At 41.5% G+C, this 14,701-nt stretch overlaps 1 protein-coding gene across 1 annotated transcript in view; it reads left to right on the top strand.

Moving 5' to 3' along the window:
• Positions 1-14,701, top strand: part of Camkmt (calmodulin-lysine N-methyltransferase) — a 357,972-nt gene that overhangs the window by 323,208 nt on the left and 20,063 nt on the right. Inside the window, exon 8 of the mRNA XM_028765088.1 lies at positions 11,084-11,158. Within this exon, the coding sequence (XP_028620921.1) occupies positions 11,084-11,158 (75 nt within the window). The remainder of the gene's footprint in view (positions 1-11,083; positions 11,159-14,701) is intronic.

Below are 14,701 nucleotides of genomic sequence, written 5' to 3'. Positions count from 1 at the left end.
CCAAATATGTCTCTGAAAATGTCCAGATCCAACCTTTCAAATGAAGACTGTTATTTCCAATATTTGATTGATTTCTAGACCAGTACATGATTGAGGTCCAATAACTGGTCACCTTTAAGAAAAATACAAGAGTCATTATAACTTTTCCTTTTGATTCTCTATCCCACGAGGTCTAAAAACTTGAGGCAAGGGAGTTTTTCCCACCTGGGATATAAGAAAGCAAAGGTGGGACAGGAACATATGTCCAATATAGCTTCCCAGTCACCATTGTCAGGGCACTCAGCAAGCTCACAGGTCAGCATCAGTTTTTGTCTCAGCATCAGCATGTCAGTTACTCTGGCAGCCACCTTGTTCCTTCAGCATCATGCAGAAAAAAAAAAAACACAAATATTCCCTCTACAACCCTGGGTGTGTTAGAGCTCCTGGGAGTGCAGCCTCCCTTGAGTTTTGTTGGGTTGGGTACAGTGCTGACACCCGAGGTCTCTCAGTGCTCTGGCACAGACCAGAAGCTCTATTTGACTTTTTAAGGGATTTTTCAAAAGTGCTGGCTGTTTTACATTTCCATGGGCAGTATTGGAGGACTTCCATTCCCTCAGAATCCTGGCCAGCTCTCCATGTGACTGATAATTTAAATTACAATCATTCTAAGAGTATAATGGAGTTTATTTCTTAATGATTAATAATACTGAATAAAATTTCATGTCTTTATCTTTTTGAAGTATCTGTTCAAAGGCTTTACTAGTTATTTTTTAACAAACAATTCAGATGCTTAGTTTCTTATTATTTACACATCCTGAGCCCCCTTGGAGTGTTGTAGATATAAACTCTGTATCAGGTGGGATTTGCAAACATTTCTCCCAGCCTGGGGCCTGTCCTCTTATTCTCCTTACACTGCATTTCAGAGAGCAGAAGTTTTTGATTTTAATTTTAATCTAATTTACCAATTTGTTGTTTGATGGATCATGTATCTTGTGTGTATCTAAGGAATCTCTGTTTAATACAAGGTTGCAAAGATTTTCTCCTATATTTTCATTGGCAAATTTTATAATGATAGGTTTACATTTGGATTTATGATCTATTTTGAGTTAATTTCTGCATGTGGTGCAAGATATAGATTTAAATTGGTTTTTTTGAAAATATGAATAACCAATTGTCAAAACACATTTTATTCATTTTATTCTCTTCCCTTTTAAATCACCCCCATTTATTTGGGGCCTATTTAATTTCTGTCATCTTTTGTCAGAATTACTTCTCTCTTATATGTTTAAGCTATTATGAAACTTTATGCTATTATAAATGATATAGAATTGGAAATTCCAATTTCCAGTATTTGTTGCCTGTATAAAGAAATACAATTGATTCTTGTATTGATCTTGTATCTCACAAGCCTGCTCTACCTGTACTAGCAGCCTTGTTGGCTCTCCACAGCGTATTCTATATAGATTATTGTCCTGGCTACCAAGAAGTACAGTCTGACATCCTCCTTGCTAATCTCGAAGCCTTTTCATTTCTCGCCTTACTGGACTGGCCGTACCCTTTAGTGTGTCAGGAAAGGGTGAAAGAAACAACTCGTTCTTGCTCCTAAAGTCAGGGCAAAAGAATGCAGCCAGTAACCATTATGTGTGGTGTCATCATTACATGTGACATCAGCTGCAGATTTCTCATGGATGATGTTTTTCAGGTTGAGGAAGAGATTTCTTTACACACTGAACCATCTTGCTGGCCTTTGAGGAAATTATTTCTAGTCTTTTACTGCTAAGGGTTATTTTTCCATGACTATATCAAACACATTTTTTGCCCTGTTTGAATTGGTCATGTGTTTGAATTGGTCATTAGTATTGTGTGTTTATCAATTTTTAAATGTCAAAACAACCTTCTTGCCTCCTTATGATAAATTCCCCTTTAATGTGAATTTTTGGCTATGTGTATACATGTATGGACAGCTATGTATTATGTACACATTGGAAATACTTACACAGAAATAGGTGTTGCTCTTACCTTTCAGAATCTGGACTGATGCCACTTCCCTCATCACAGCATCAGTAATACATGTATTCCCTGTTTTCTCTTCTCTGACCAGTCTGACCTAACTGAGCGTTATCAGTTTTATTGATCTCAGAGAACCTGTGTGTGGTTTCATTGATTTTTTCCCTATTATTTTTGTTTCTGTTTTATTCATTTCTCTTCTCATCTTTATTAGTTCCTTTCTTTGATTATGTTGAATTTAATTTACTCTTTTTTTAGATGTATTTGGCTAGAAACCGAGTTCACTAATTTGATGAGTTTTTTCTAATGTAGGTGTTTATTGCGATTAATTTCCTCCTGCGTACAGTGCAACATCCTATAAACTTTCATGTTACATTTTCAGCTTTATAGAGTTCAAAGGGCTTCTCAGGTTCTGCTTTGATTTCTTATTTGGTCTCTAGGATATTTATAAATATAATATTTATCTTCTCAATATTTGAAGATTTTATAGCATATTGATTTTTAATTTATTAATAGCCTCTTTAATTCCATTGTGAACAAAGATCATATTTTTTGTATTATCTTGATCTTTCTAAACCTATTGAGACTTATGATCCAGAATAGATCTATTTGGAAAAAAAAAATAGGAATTCTATCTTTACTAATGGATTAATTTATATTTACATTCTATAAATATCAATTAAATTGTGTCATTGATAGCATTTAAAGCTATCTTTATTAGCTTTATATATACCTTTGTTAGGTTTTTGTCTACTGTCCAATTAAAATGTGAAGGATATTAGAATCTCTGACGGTAACTGGGGTTTGTCTGTTCCTTCAGCACTATCCAGTGGGGCTTTCTGTTACTCAAATGTAAGCTTCAGAGGAGCAAGGCTGGCCTCCTTAGCTGGCCCTTTAGCATGATGAAGCAATCTCTTTCAGCCCTAGTAATGTTTTTACTAAGAGCTACTGTCTGTTTTTTGAGGAGTATTCATGTGTCTTTCTCTGTATTTCCCCTGTAACTCCTTTGTGGTTTTATGTATAAAATGATTTTGATATAAACCCTGTACACTTGGGCCTAGATCTGTTTTGTTCTTTACCTTCTTTTAGTACCATGTCTGGATCAGAGTTCAATGCTCTATAACTGAGCTGTATCTCCAAGCACTTTTTAATTTTTCAGAAAGGGCCTTACTAGGCTTTTTCAGGCTGGCCTCAAATGTGTGATCTTTCTGCCTCAGCCTCCTGAGTAGGATTACAGGCCTGCACTGCCACACCTGGCTAGATGTGTACTTAGTCTGATCCTCTGCTGTTTAACCAACATGTTCAGGCATGCTCATCTAACACAATCGCTGGTATGATTTGAATTTGTGGTCTTGCTTTTTTGCCATTTATCTCCTCGTCTCTGCTCCTCCTCCTCACCTTCTCCTGCCTTCCGTTGGCTTGGTGTGTTCTATCCTAGCTTGATCAATTGTGTTGTCTTATTAGCTGTAGCCTTACTTTGTTCCTCTCATCCCTATTTTAGATGGTATGGTGTGCTTCCGGGGAGATGGGGCTGGCCCCTGTAGATGGGGCTGGCCCCTGTAGACAATTCCTGTTGGCAACCAGGAATTGACAACAGTGTGCTGGGTTCTCCAGTACTCTCTCACCTTATTCTTGGAGGTGTGGTCTCCCACTGGCTGGCTAGGAGCCTCTGAGATCCCCGCAGTGCTGGGGTTACAGGCACAAGCTGCCATCACATCCATCTTCTGAGTGGGTGCTGGGGATTCAAACTGGGGTCTTCATGCTTGCACAGCAAACTCTTCACTCACTGAGCCCTCTTCCCAGGCCCTGCCATATACGCCTTTAACTCATTAAATCTCTCCATACCGTGCAGGTTGGTGTAAGACCCACATAGGAGGAGATTGGCCTTCTCCTCCCACACTTTATACCTTGGATTTGTTTAACTTATTTATACGTGTTACAAACCTCACAATGCTTAGCATTTGCTTAGTTGATCCTCCTGTTTTAAGGAGGTTTAGACAATGTTTAAGACATACATATTTAACTGTAGAGTTATTATTCTTGGTCCCCACCATCCCTTTCTGTAGCCACGTATTTCCATGGACCATTTTTTCTTCTGCCTAAAGGCACACATCTGGTGGTGGTCAGTTTTTTCAGCTTGTTGTTGTTGTTGTTATTGTTATAAATATCTGTCTTCATTAGGGTTTCCATTGCTGTGAATAGACTCCATGACCAAGGCAACTCTTATAAGGATAACATTTAATTGGGGCTGGCTTGCAGGTTTGGAGGTTCAGTCCGTTATCATCAAGGTAGGAAGCATGACAGCATGCAGGCAGATGTGGGGCTGGAGAAGGAGCTGAGAGTTCTACATCTTGCTCTGAGGGCAGTCAGAAGACTGACTCTTTCTCCCTGGGCTGAGCTTCAGCACTAGGAGCCCTCAAAGCCCTCCCACATAGTGGCACACTTCCTCCAACAAGGCCACACCTCCTAATCGTAGCACTTCTCATGGGCCACACATATTCAAACCACCACAATATCCAAAAGCATGTCTCCCCTCTTCCTCTGAAATATGTTTTCACTGACACTATGATTCTAGGTAGATGAGTCGCCGTCTCTGTCCTTCTAAGGCACTAGAGTCATGACACGTCTGACCCCATCCTCTCATCAGTATATGGGATGCACCTTTTCCCTCTGGCAACTTTTTAATTCATGCTTCTTTTTGGTCACGGCATGGTTCTCATTTCTCTCGTGTTTCTTACATGTGAGCTTTGTTGAACTGTTTTCATCTTTGTGTTAGTTCTCAATAAGTGAATAAAGTCTTCAGTCAGGGTTTCTTCGAGTCTTCCGTCTGCCTCCTCCCTTTTCCTGGATTTTAAGAATTCAAACAGCAAATCACTTAAATTTGTCCCCTAGTTTGGTTGCATTTCATTTTTAAAAAATAACTTTTCTCTGTGTTTTTTATTTTGGATAGCTTTAATTTTTTATAGTCCTTTGTTTATTTAATATATATCTGGAAGATGAAGAGATGGCCCAGTGATTTAGAACACTGCTCTTCCAGAGGTCCTGAGTATAATTCCCAGCAACAACATGGTGGCTCACAACCATCTGTAATGGGATCTGCTGCCCTCTTCTGGTGTCTGAAGACAGCTACAGTGTACTCATATAAATAAAATAAATAGATCTTTTTTTAAAAAAAAAAAAAATGTGTATCTGAGTGTGTGTTTGCCTACTCAGAGGCTAGACAACAACTTGGGAGAGTTGGTCCTCTCCTTCTACCTTGTGGATTCTGGGAATCAAACTCAGATTGTCAGGCTTGGCAGCAAGTGCTTTTTTCTACCAAGTCAGCTCCATTCTGGTAGTTTTTATTGCTATGTCTTCATATCCTTTAATCTTTTCCTCTGAAGTTTTTAATCTTTTGTTGATTGAGTTTAGTTCATTTTTTCTCATATATTCTATTTTCATCTTAAAAATTTTAGAATATTTTTAAAAAGCTTCAGTGCCTCTATACCACATTAGAAAAACATTAAGGCTAACATGATACAGATATCAGTGCCTTTCTTGATTATCTGATAGCTCTGTCAGTTTTAGGCTGAATTCCAATGTTTTTTTTTTTTTCTCTCTCTAGAAATCTTTGATTCAAAAATACCAAGCATTTTGAATTTTAATTTGTTGAAATCTGAGTGCTTTTATATTCCTGTAAGCATTTCTGAGTTTCATTCTGGGATTCAGTTATGTTACATGGCAATCATTCCTTACTTTGGGATCTTGTTTTTAAAATTTGCTTCATACCAGCAGATCAGCATTTTTTCTTGGGCATTATTTCCCACTTCTGAAGCAAGATCCTTCTGAGGACTCTGTCAGCATTTTGAATTCTGAGATTTTATGGTCTACCAGCTGTAAACAGTTGGCTTTCCCAGTCCCTGGATTCCATCTGTTTAGCTCCAAAACTACTGGGTCCTAACTCAGTTCTTTTCTCTCCGATGCAGTCTGGAATTTCCTCCAATGCATTACACTGGGGATTATTTTGTGTTCATCCTCTTTCAATGACTAGTGACTAGTCACTGTTGCTACTGGCCAGTATCTTGGAAATGAATATTAGTGAGTGTTTGTGTGTGTGTGTTTATGTGTGTGTGTAAGGGAGGGAGGGAGGGAAAGAGAGAGACGGAGAAAGAGAGAGAAAGAGAGAGAGAGAGAGAGAGAGAGACTCCCTGCCTTTGCTCCAGGAAGTGACCGCACTACCAGCCCCCTCCCACCAGCTTCCCTTGAATCCTCAGATAAAAGACACATGCACAGTTGTTCAATTTCAACTTGCCTTCTTGGCACAATTGTTGGGCGCTACTATCTCCCACCTGGAAAAGCATGCCCTTACCAATTTCTTATCTCTGTCTTTCCCACCTACCCTATTCTTCAGTTGCTAACTCCCCCCCTCCTTTTGAGTTCTCATCTCTCCAAAGCATGGCAAACGCCATTCTCCTTCCTTGCATCCCTCTGCCTGCCTCCAGAGACCAGGATGTCCCGCCTGTCCCTTCTGCCCAGTAATTGGCCCATGGCTTTCTTTACTGACAGATCAAGAACCAATTGGGGAACAGGACCTTAGCATCAGAACTGCTCCGTGTGTGTGTGTGTGTGTGTGTGTGTGTGTGTGTGTGTGTGTTTGTATGTGTGTGTTCTTTCTAAATATATTTTCTAAATGGTTTTGTTTTCAGTTGATTTGGGTTAAGATGCAAAAGAGGTCCCTGTTATTTCATCTTTGCTGGAAGCAGAAGTCTTCAGAAAGCATTTTCATTAGGTTCCATATATATTCAGAGAACAGCTTAAAAACAAGAACCTCCAGTTACTGAATGCCTTCTGAATGCTAGACATGGTGTTCATTCAGATATTATATTAACAGCATAGCTATCATGTGCTGTTCTAGGCACTGGATACACATCAGTTTCCACAGAATTTAAAGATCATCGACATCTGTGGTGGTTTGAATAAGAATGACCCCCCCCCCATAGGCTCATATATTTGAATGCTTCATCAATAGGAAATGGAACCTTTTGAAAGGATTCAAAGGAGGTGTGGCCTTGTTAGAGGTTGCAAAAGCCCAAGCCAAGCCCTGTGTCTCCTGATCTACCTGTGAATCAGGATGTAGCTCTTAACTACTTCTCTAGCACCGTGCCCACCATGCCTGCCATGCCTGCCACCATGTTCCTGGCCACCGTGCTCCACACCATGATGCTAATGGGCTAAGCTTCTGAAACCGCAAACCAGCTCCACTTACATGCTTGTGTAAGGCTTGCCTTGGTCATGATGTCTCTTCACAGCAGTAGGACACTAAGAGAACATCCTTGTGATGCTTATGTTGCAAAGGGGAAAGAGAATAAACAAAGTCAGTGATTTAGCTACAGAGCACAATAAAGGTTAATTGTTACTAGGGAAAAAAAAAGCAATAAATAAGATAAAGTGTTTCTAATGCTGGACCAAAAGGATACGAAGATGATTTTAAAGAAGATGATCAATGAAGCCCGTACTATAAAAATATGACACTTGAACAAAGACTTGGAGATGTGAATTCGAGCCACATGGGTATCTGGAGGTGAGGTGCTTAGTCAGAGCTAGAAGCCAGCACAAAGTCTCTAGGACAGAAGCATGCTGGTGCTTTTAAGCATCCAGGGGGAAGCCATTGTATGTAGAGCACAGCAGGAAGGAGAGAGAGCTACAGGAGGTGAAATCAGCAGGCCTGATGACAGGGATCTGGTCCTGGGTGGTTACTATCTCAGTGAGCTAGAGAAAGTTTCTGATCTAATATATGGGGTGTTTTTTGAGTGGGTGTGTGAATGTGTGCATGTGTGTTTTGAGACAAGATACATGTAGTCCTAACTATGTAGATCAAACTGGTTTTGAACTCACAGAGATCCACCTGCCTCTGCCTCCAGAGTGCTGGGATTAAAGGTGTGCCACCATACCTGGCCTCAACAGGAACAATCTGGATGTTTTCTTGGGCAGAGATATAGGGAGACAGGCAGAAGCAGGGAGACAAATTAAAAGGCTGAAATAATTCAGGTGAGAGATGGTGACAGTTTAGAATAGGTGTGAGCCAGGCAAGGAAGTGTGTACTGTGGCCACATTCAGGCACATGGGGACAGACTGGACCACTCACTGAGCTATGCAGCAGCAGCTCTAAGGAAGGCAGAGGCAAAGGAGTTGGGAAGTGCCCAAGGGACTAACTAAAATGGAGTGTGAGCTGGATGAGAAAGTAGACACTCGAGAAGGATGGCAGTGTCGGAGACTGTGGACAGAGACTGTGGACACTCGAGAAGGATGGTAGGACCGAGACTGTGGACAGAGACTGGGGCAGAAAAGCATCCTGAAGTCAGCTGGGAAAGATAGGAAGGGCTGGTCTGACGGTGATGGAGGGTTATTGACAGTATCTAGAGCAGGGCTTGCCCAGAGTTATACAAGATTGGGAGCCCGGGTCTCCTCTGCATTTATAACAAGCTATGCTTAGAAACTGAAATGAGTGTAGCAGTCAGTGGATATGGATCCCTCTGAGTTGTTCTTGTCCTTGCTCTTTTGCATCCTAAAGAGTGAACCCAGGGTTCATGGTGAGGACTCTGCCACTGAGATAGCATCTCAAGTCCCCCCCCCTTACCCCTTTAAACCTGAGAGAGGGTCTTGCTGAGTTGCCCAAACTTCCCTGGTGCTTGAGATCCTTCTGCCTTACCCTCTTTCCCCCACTTCCTCCAGTTGACTGCCTAGTTTTGGCTTTTCCCCTTTGAAATCACATTTATCTGTGAATTTGTACTGACTTTTGAAAAATCAAGGGTCTGCAACAAGTCAGACAGAAACATTAAAAAAAGATCTGGTCCTTCTTCCATAGCCAAAGTGTCTCGTGTGCATGTGCGTGTGTGCGTGCGCGTGCGTGTGTGTCCATGAGACCAAGTCTCCTCTGTCTTTCCAAGAAAGAAGGCTAACTCATCAGATCTGGGGTGTGCCAACTCCACCATCATGTTCTACCTCGTGGTTTTAGTTAGAGGGACAGCCTGGTCTAAGCAAAAGCCTCTTGAAACCCAAGGGGAAGTGCCTCCTGGAGATGTGTTGTGGGCTATGAGGCTATGTGTGGTGTCTCACTTTCCTTTAGAGATATGACTTATCCCAGCTTCTGAGCTCATCCGTAGCCAATTGCTGCTTAGACGTCATCACTGCAGCTGGCCTCTGCTGGAGCAGGAGGCTGAAGTGCCTCAGGAATCCAGTATTCACTCCATACTGTGTCCCCGGCCATTGACCTCTTTTGTCTTAGCAATGACACATGAATCAGAAGCATCTAAGAAGTAGTTGTTGTCACAAAGGGTAAATTGCAAGTGATTTTAATACTTTCTGTCAAAAACTATATGATGACTATATTATACTTGTGCCTCGTGAAGGCCTAGCATAGAGCTCTACTTTTTTGTTTGTTGCTGGCTTTGTCCTCAAACTCACAATCCTCTTGTCTCTGCCTACTAAATGCTGGGATTCTATGCACATGTCGCTACTCCCAGCTACTGTGTTTCAAGCCGTCTTATTTTCATATAATCTTATAAAATCCTTGAGCCTCCATATCCAAGTCCAGAAAACTGGTGTTGCCAAGTGCGTGGAGCTCCTGAGGAATCCAAAAATAAAGTACGCATCCATCTCATAAGTCTGTAAGAGATTTGCTGGGCTCCTTTGTCACTTGGCTCTTCCGTAGGCCTAGAAGTAGAAAAACACAGGAGCAATTTAGAAAGCTCACCCCTAGATCACAGTAGGTAGCCTTTTCCTCCTAAGCCTTCCCTAGCCTGTCTGGATGGCTCACCTCTCTCTGTAATGACAAGGCTGGATGGAGCATAGTACAGGGCCTGACACACAGCATACAGTAGGTGCTCAGTAAGTGTGAGCCAGAAGACTGAGTGACCAGCTGGCCCTTGGCCTGCTTGGTGAGGAGCTGATGCATTTGAGCTTCTCCACCTTAAGAATGTCATTACTGCTTATACCCGGCAATGTGTGTGAAAGGAAGTTTTGGACTGACCAGGAGTAAGTCTCTTTTTTGTACTCAAACATGATTTTGTCTCTGGGAAGACAGAAGAAATGAAAACTTCATCTAAATAAGCAGATATAATTGTCCAGGTAAGGTATGATCACTCAGTCCATCTCTAAAGAGTCAAAGTAGAAAGTAGCTATAAAATTTTACTTTTAAAAGTAGTAACACAGGGGGCTGGAGAGATGGCTCAGAGGTTAAGAGCACAGGCTGCTCTTCCAGAGGACCTGAGTTCAATTCCCAGCACCCACATGGTGGCTTACAGCCATCTGTAATGAAATCTGCATGCATGCAGGCAGAAAACTGTATACATAGTAAATAAATAAATCTTAAAAAAATTAGTAACACAAATCTCAGTTTTGGTGTTCAGGAGAAACACCCTTAGAAATGCTTTATTGTAATAAAACATTAATCATCGCAGCCCTCGGCTAGGGGGAACACAGAGCACAGCTGGCTTCGTGTGTGTTGCTGGAGTTTTCCAGTGCATGCTGTAAACTGTTGCTACTGACTTGAGGTTTCATATCCGAGCCTCCTTTTGAAGACTGTTCTAGGGAGGAGTTCCAGCATGTACTAAAGGCCTGAGGACATCCACATACAGGGGGTGCCTCCCCCTCCCTTCCTGACACAGCATCACTGCATCAGTAAGAAACGTGACAGTGTCAGGCAAGATAAGGGCACAGTAAATTTACATGACTTGTTTTCTATAAATTCCTATTTCTTTATAAATTCCAGCTGGATGGGGAACATTTCGATGTCACTGTTCCTGCCATCGATGAGGAAAGAGCAGGAGTCATTCTCACTCCCAAGATAAGGACCTACTCTGTGTACAAAACCTATAAACCTAGCAAAGACCCAACTCTCCTATTTGAGTAGAGAATTCTTCCTCTTCTGTATTTAAAGACAAAATAAAATACAGAAGACAGTTACATCCTAGGGTTTTTTTTATTATATCTTTTGAAATAATTTGTATATACCTTTTAAATAATTCCAAGTGCCACAAAAAATAATGTTAATAGCTCAAAATCAAAAGTTAAAAAAAATACCCTAAGTATAATTTTTAAAATCTTTTTTCTCCTCAAGCGTTTTACGATGGGATAATGAGACAGACGTCTCTCAACTGGAAGGACATTTTGACATTGTTATGTGTGCTGACTGGTAAGTACATAAAATCGTAAAACTCCTGTTAGGAAAAAATAGCTTCACTGGAGTAATTGGCTGCACTGCTTTCCTGACGGCCAAGCCAAGTCAACAAATGAAGCACAAAAGCTACCTTAACCTCAACAAATTAATATTCATCTCCATGTGACAGTTAGAAGGTAGTCTTCTGTCACACAGTAACTTCTACCACATTATTTCCCAAAGATTGACTTTCAGAAGCATTTCCATTTTCTGGAATTGCCTCTGTTTCATGCTTGACGTATCAGTAAATGGACGACTTAGGCAAATTGCAAATAATTATGGCTCGGAGAGGAACAGTCTGGAGAAAAAGGAGTTTATCAACACAAACAGCTCAATTAGCTTACTTCTTGGGAGAGATCCGACTACCGATATGAGGAAATAAAGGTGTGTGCACACAGATGTGCGCTCTGTCAGATAAACGTGTCTGTGGAATATCTTGGGGGAAGTAGCCTTTCTTAAAGTGTATTTGACAACTAATGTTTTCAGTGCACTCGAAGCTGATATTTAGTCATACCGAACACAAAGAGCACACAGTCACATTTTATTCTTATGCCCACCTCTGTCTTAATCTGATTTTTAAAAAAATAAATATACCATAGACATTTTGTCTTGCACCTTAGCCCAATCTACATTATATATTTGTAAGTGGAAGTTGGATTCCAAGTTACAGGGTAAATATGCATAGGCCTTTGTATTTGTTTCCACTAATTTGGTGCATTCTTCATTCAGTCTGAGGAATTCCAGCATATGGCAACCATGGGCCATGAGCAGGCATTCCATCTGTTGAGAGGAAGATCTTACGTGTAGTTTCACCATGATGACAATGGCTTTAGATCTGAAAACAAGTTCACATGCCTACCTTATGTTACACTGATGAGCCCAAGCCCAAAGTCCAGAACCCAGAGCAGACTTCAGCTAGAGGAAGGAAAACACATACATTTTCCAGGATGTAACCTTATCATTATTTAAAGAATGATTTCCAGTGTACAACTTTTCCACCAAAGTCACTGAGATTAGCATTGATTTTTTAATCCCTCCTCCTTTTCCCAGTACGACTACTATTATTTTCCGTGTGCATGTGTGTGTGTGTGTGTGCGTGCGCACGCTTTGCAGTAAATATTTTGTTGTACTTTGAGCTGTGAATTCCCAGTTTTCCAGAGCCATGATGGTTACCTTGCACTGATTGCTGACATGCCCCTCCCCTTTTTCCAAATATGGGGGAGCCTAGATTTCCAGCTGATCATTAACAACATGCCTCAAAGCATGTTGGTCCCCCATCTAACCAAAAAGGAGCTCAAACCAGGCCATGTGATTTACCAAGTAATTTAGTAAATGCCTTTCCTTACCCAGTATGAGAACGGATCCTCTAGGTTTCATTGCACAGATGAAGAGAATTCAGACAGGATTAGATCAGATTAAGCAAGAGAGTCAGCTCAGGGAGCAGCAGGAAGAGGGACAGGGCAGACTCTTCTTGAAGGTTCATATTCAGGTCACCCAGTGGGCTCTGATGAGGAGGGAGAGGCGAGTCTGGCTGAGAGATTTACAGTCAGATCTTTCTGCACACAAATATCAGCACAGCCGGGCTTTGTCGTGTTTGTGCCATGGACAGTCACACCGTGCCATCCTATTTGTACCGGAGGAACTAGCGGAGGAAGCAAGAGTTAAGCTCCTCCTGATTAATGTTCTCAGTTAGGTTAAAAATAGCTGCACAACGTGTTTAAAAACTAGTCCTTTCCCTCCCACCCGACCGACAACAGGGTCTTATAGAATTGATAAACACGGCACATATTCGGTCGAAGGCTTTCATTACAGATATATAACACAATACAATCTTATACACACACATCTGGTAGCCACGGAAGAATTATTTATGGATTCAAATGAAGTAAATGCCTGAGGCTTCATTTTATAAATGGCTTTTTCTATGCATGACTCGATGGTTAAGTTTTTTCCCCCTGGTGTTATAAGTGCCAGAATGTCAGCCTGTCTGTAATTTCCCATTTGTAAATGTAAAACATTAAGCTACTCTTACAGTGCCGCTGATAGTATTTCCAAAAGAAATGCTTCGGTAATGGTCTCTCTTCATACTCAGGGAGATGGGTAAGCTGCTTAGAAACTTGGAAAGTACAGTGATGTGTAATATCCATGCGCTACATCTGGCAGTGAAGTGCAGAGGGCCACACAACCCTAACATCCTGTTGGTTTGGTGCTGTCCCACAGGAGTTATTGCATAGATGCTGGTTCTATGGGGCAAGCAGACCATGCTGAATTATCTAGGATGCTGCAAAGGGGTGGAAGAAAGCTCTCTGTGCACGCTGCCTCCAAGATGAAACCCGAAATATTCAATGCCAGAAAGCAGTGCCGCACTTAAATGGATCACGTGAAGTCTCAGGATCCTTTATCTCCGTCAGTGAATGAGATCTGGAGTGGGCCACAGGAACAGGGGGCATGAGCTGAAGTGTGAATATTAGGTGCATGGATTAAATTCTTACTGAAGCATTTCCAGCAAGGGTGGCATTGTCTGACTCACTGAATGGCTAACCAGTGGCACTCCTTGATCCCATTTACATGAAAACAACTCTATTCACAGGCCTGTTCCCAACCCATACTGTGCTTCAAGTAAAATGCACGTGATTATGTGCAAGTGGTGATATGTTTATGTTCTTAAATCATTCACATATTCCTGTATTTACATTGAAATGGTCATAAACCTGTGGGCAGTGGGGGTGGGGGGAAGAACTCGTTTCCCAGAGGAGACAGTCCCTTATTCCCGATCCAAATTTAGTCACTCAGCTAGATTATAAAATAAAGAGGCAAACTGTGAAGGCTAGTCTTTATTTCACTGTTCAGCATTTTTGACAATGAAAAATAGTTTCATGGTTCAACAGTTCCTAAACAACTTGTAAAATGTCAACTTTGAAATAAGCAGAGCGAGACATGGAGGTACAGTCACACCTACAAAAAAGGGGGCAGCTGTTGACAAACATCAAAATATTAGAATATTCAACAACGGGGAGGGGAAACCTGCCTATTAAGTTCCTCCGTTGACTTATTCACTGTTAAGTTTAATAAAGGCATTTCATGCTGCAGGAATGCAGTCCAGCCCGTCCTTGCTGTTTTAGGAAGAGCAAGCCCCTGCTAAATCTTAGCCCACCTTTCCAGACTCTGACATAAGATTCTTTTTTCTATCAGTCCAATGACTGTGTCCGTTTATCTTCACCCATTTGATGGCTCTCCAGTTTGTTGTAGTTCTGCAAATATGGCTTTCTACAAATGTGGCTTTGTGAGTTTGACTTGTCACAGGTTTAGAAAGCACGCCTGAATCCTGAAGTGCCACCCGCTGCCTGACTCATGGAACTGGGTGCACGGACTGTCTGTGTATCTCTATGTCTGAAGCTACAGGCTTGGGAAAAGAATGGGAGCAGGTACACGGGCCTGTTACCCTACCTGCCTTCACGGGCCACCTTGCTGGTTCCCTAGGCATTCTTACACTGGCCACATACTACAGGTTGTTTTCTT

This window comes from Grammomys surdaster, unplaced genomic scaffold (genome assembly GCF_004785775.1).
Source record: "Grammomys surdaster isolate TR1022 unplaced genomic scaffold, NIH_TR_1.0 149, whole genome shotgun sequence".
Classification (NCBI taxonomy): domain Eukaryota; kingdom Metazoa; phylum Chordata; class Mammalia; order Rodentia; family Muridae; genus Grammomys; species Grammomys surdaster.
The sequence above is the reverse complement of the archived record's forward strand: the minus strand, read 5'-3'. Positions and strand labels throughout refer to the sequence as shown.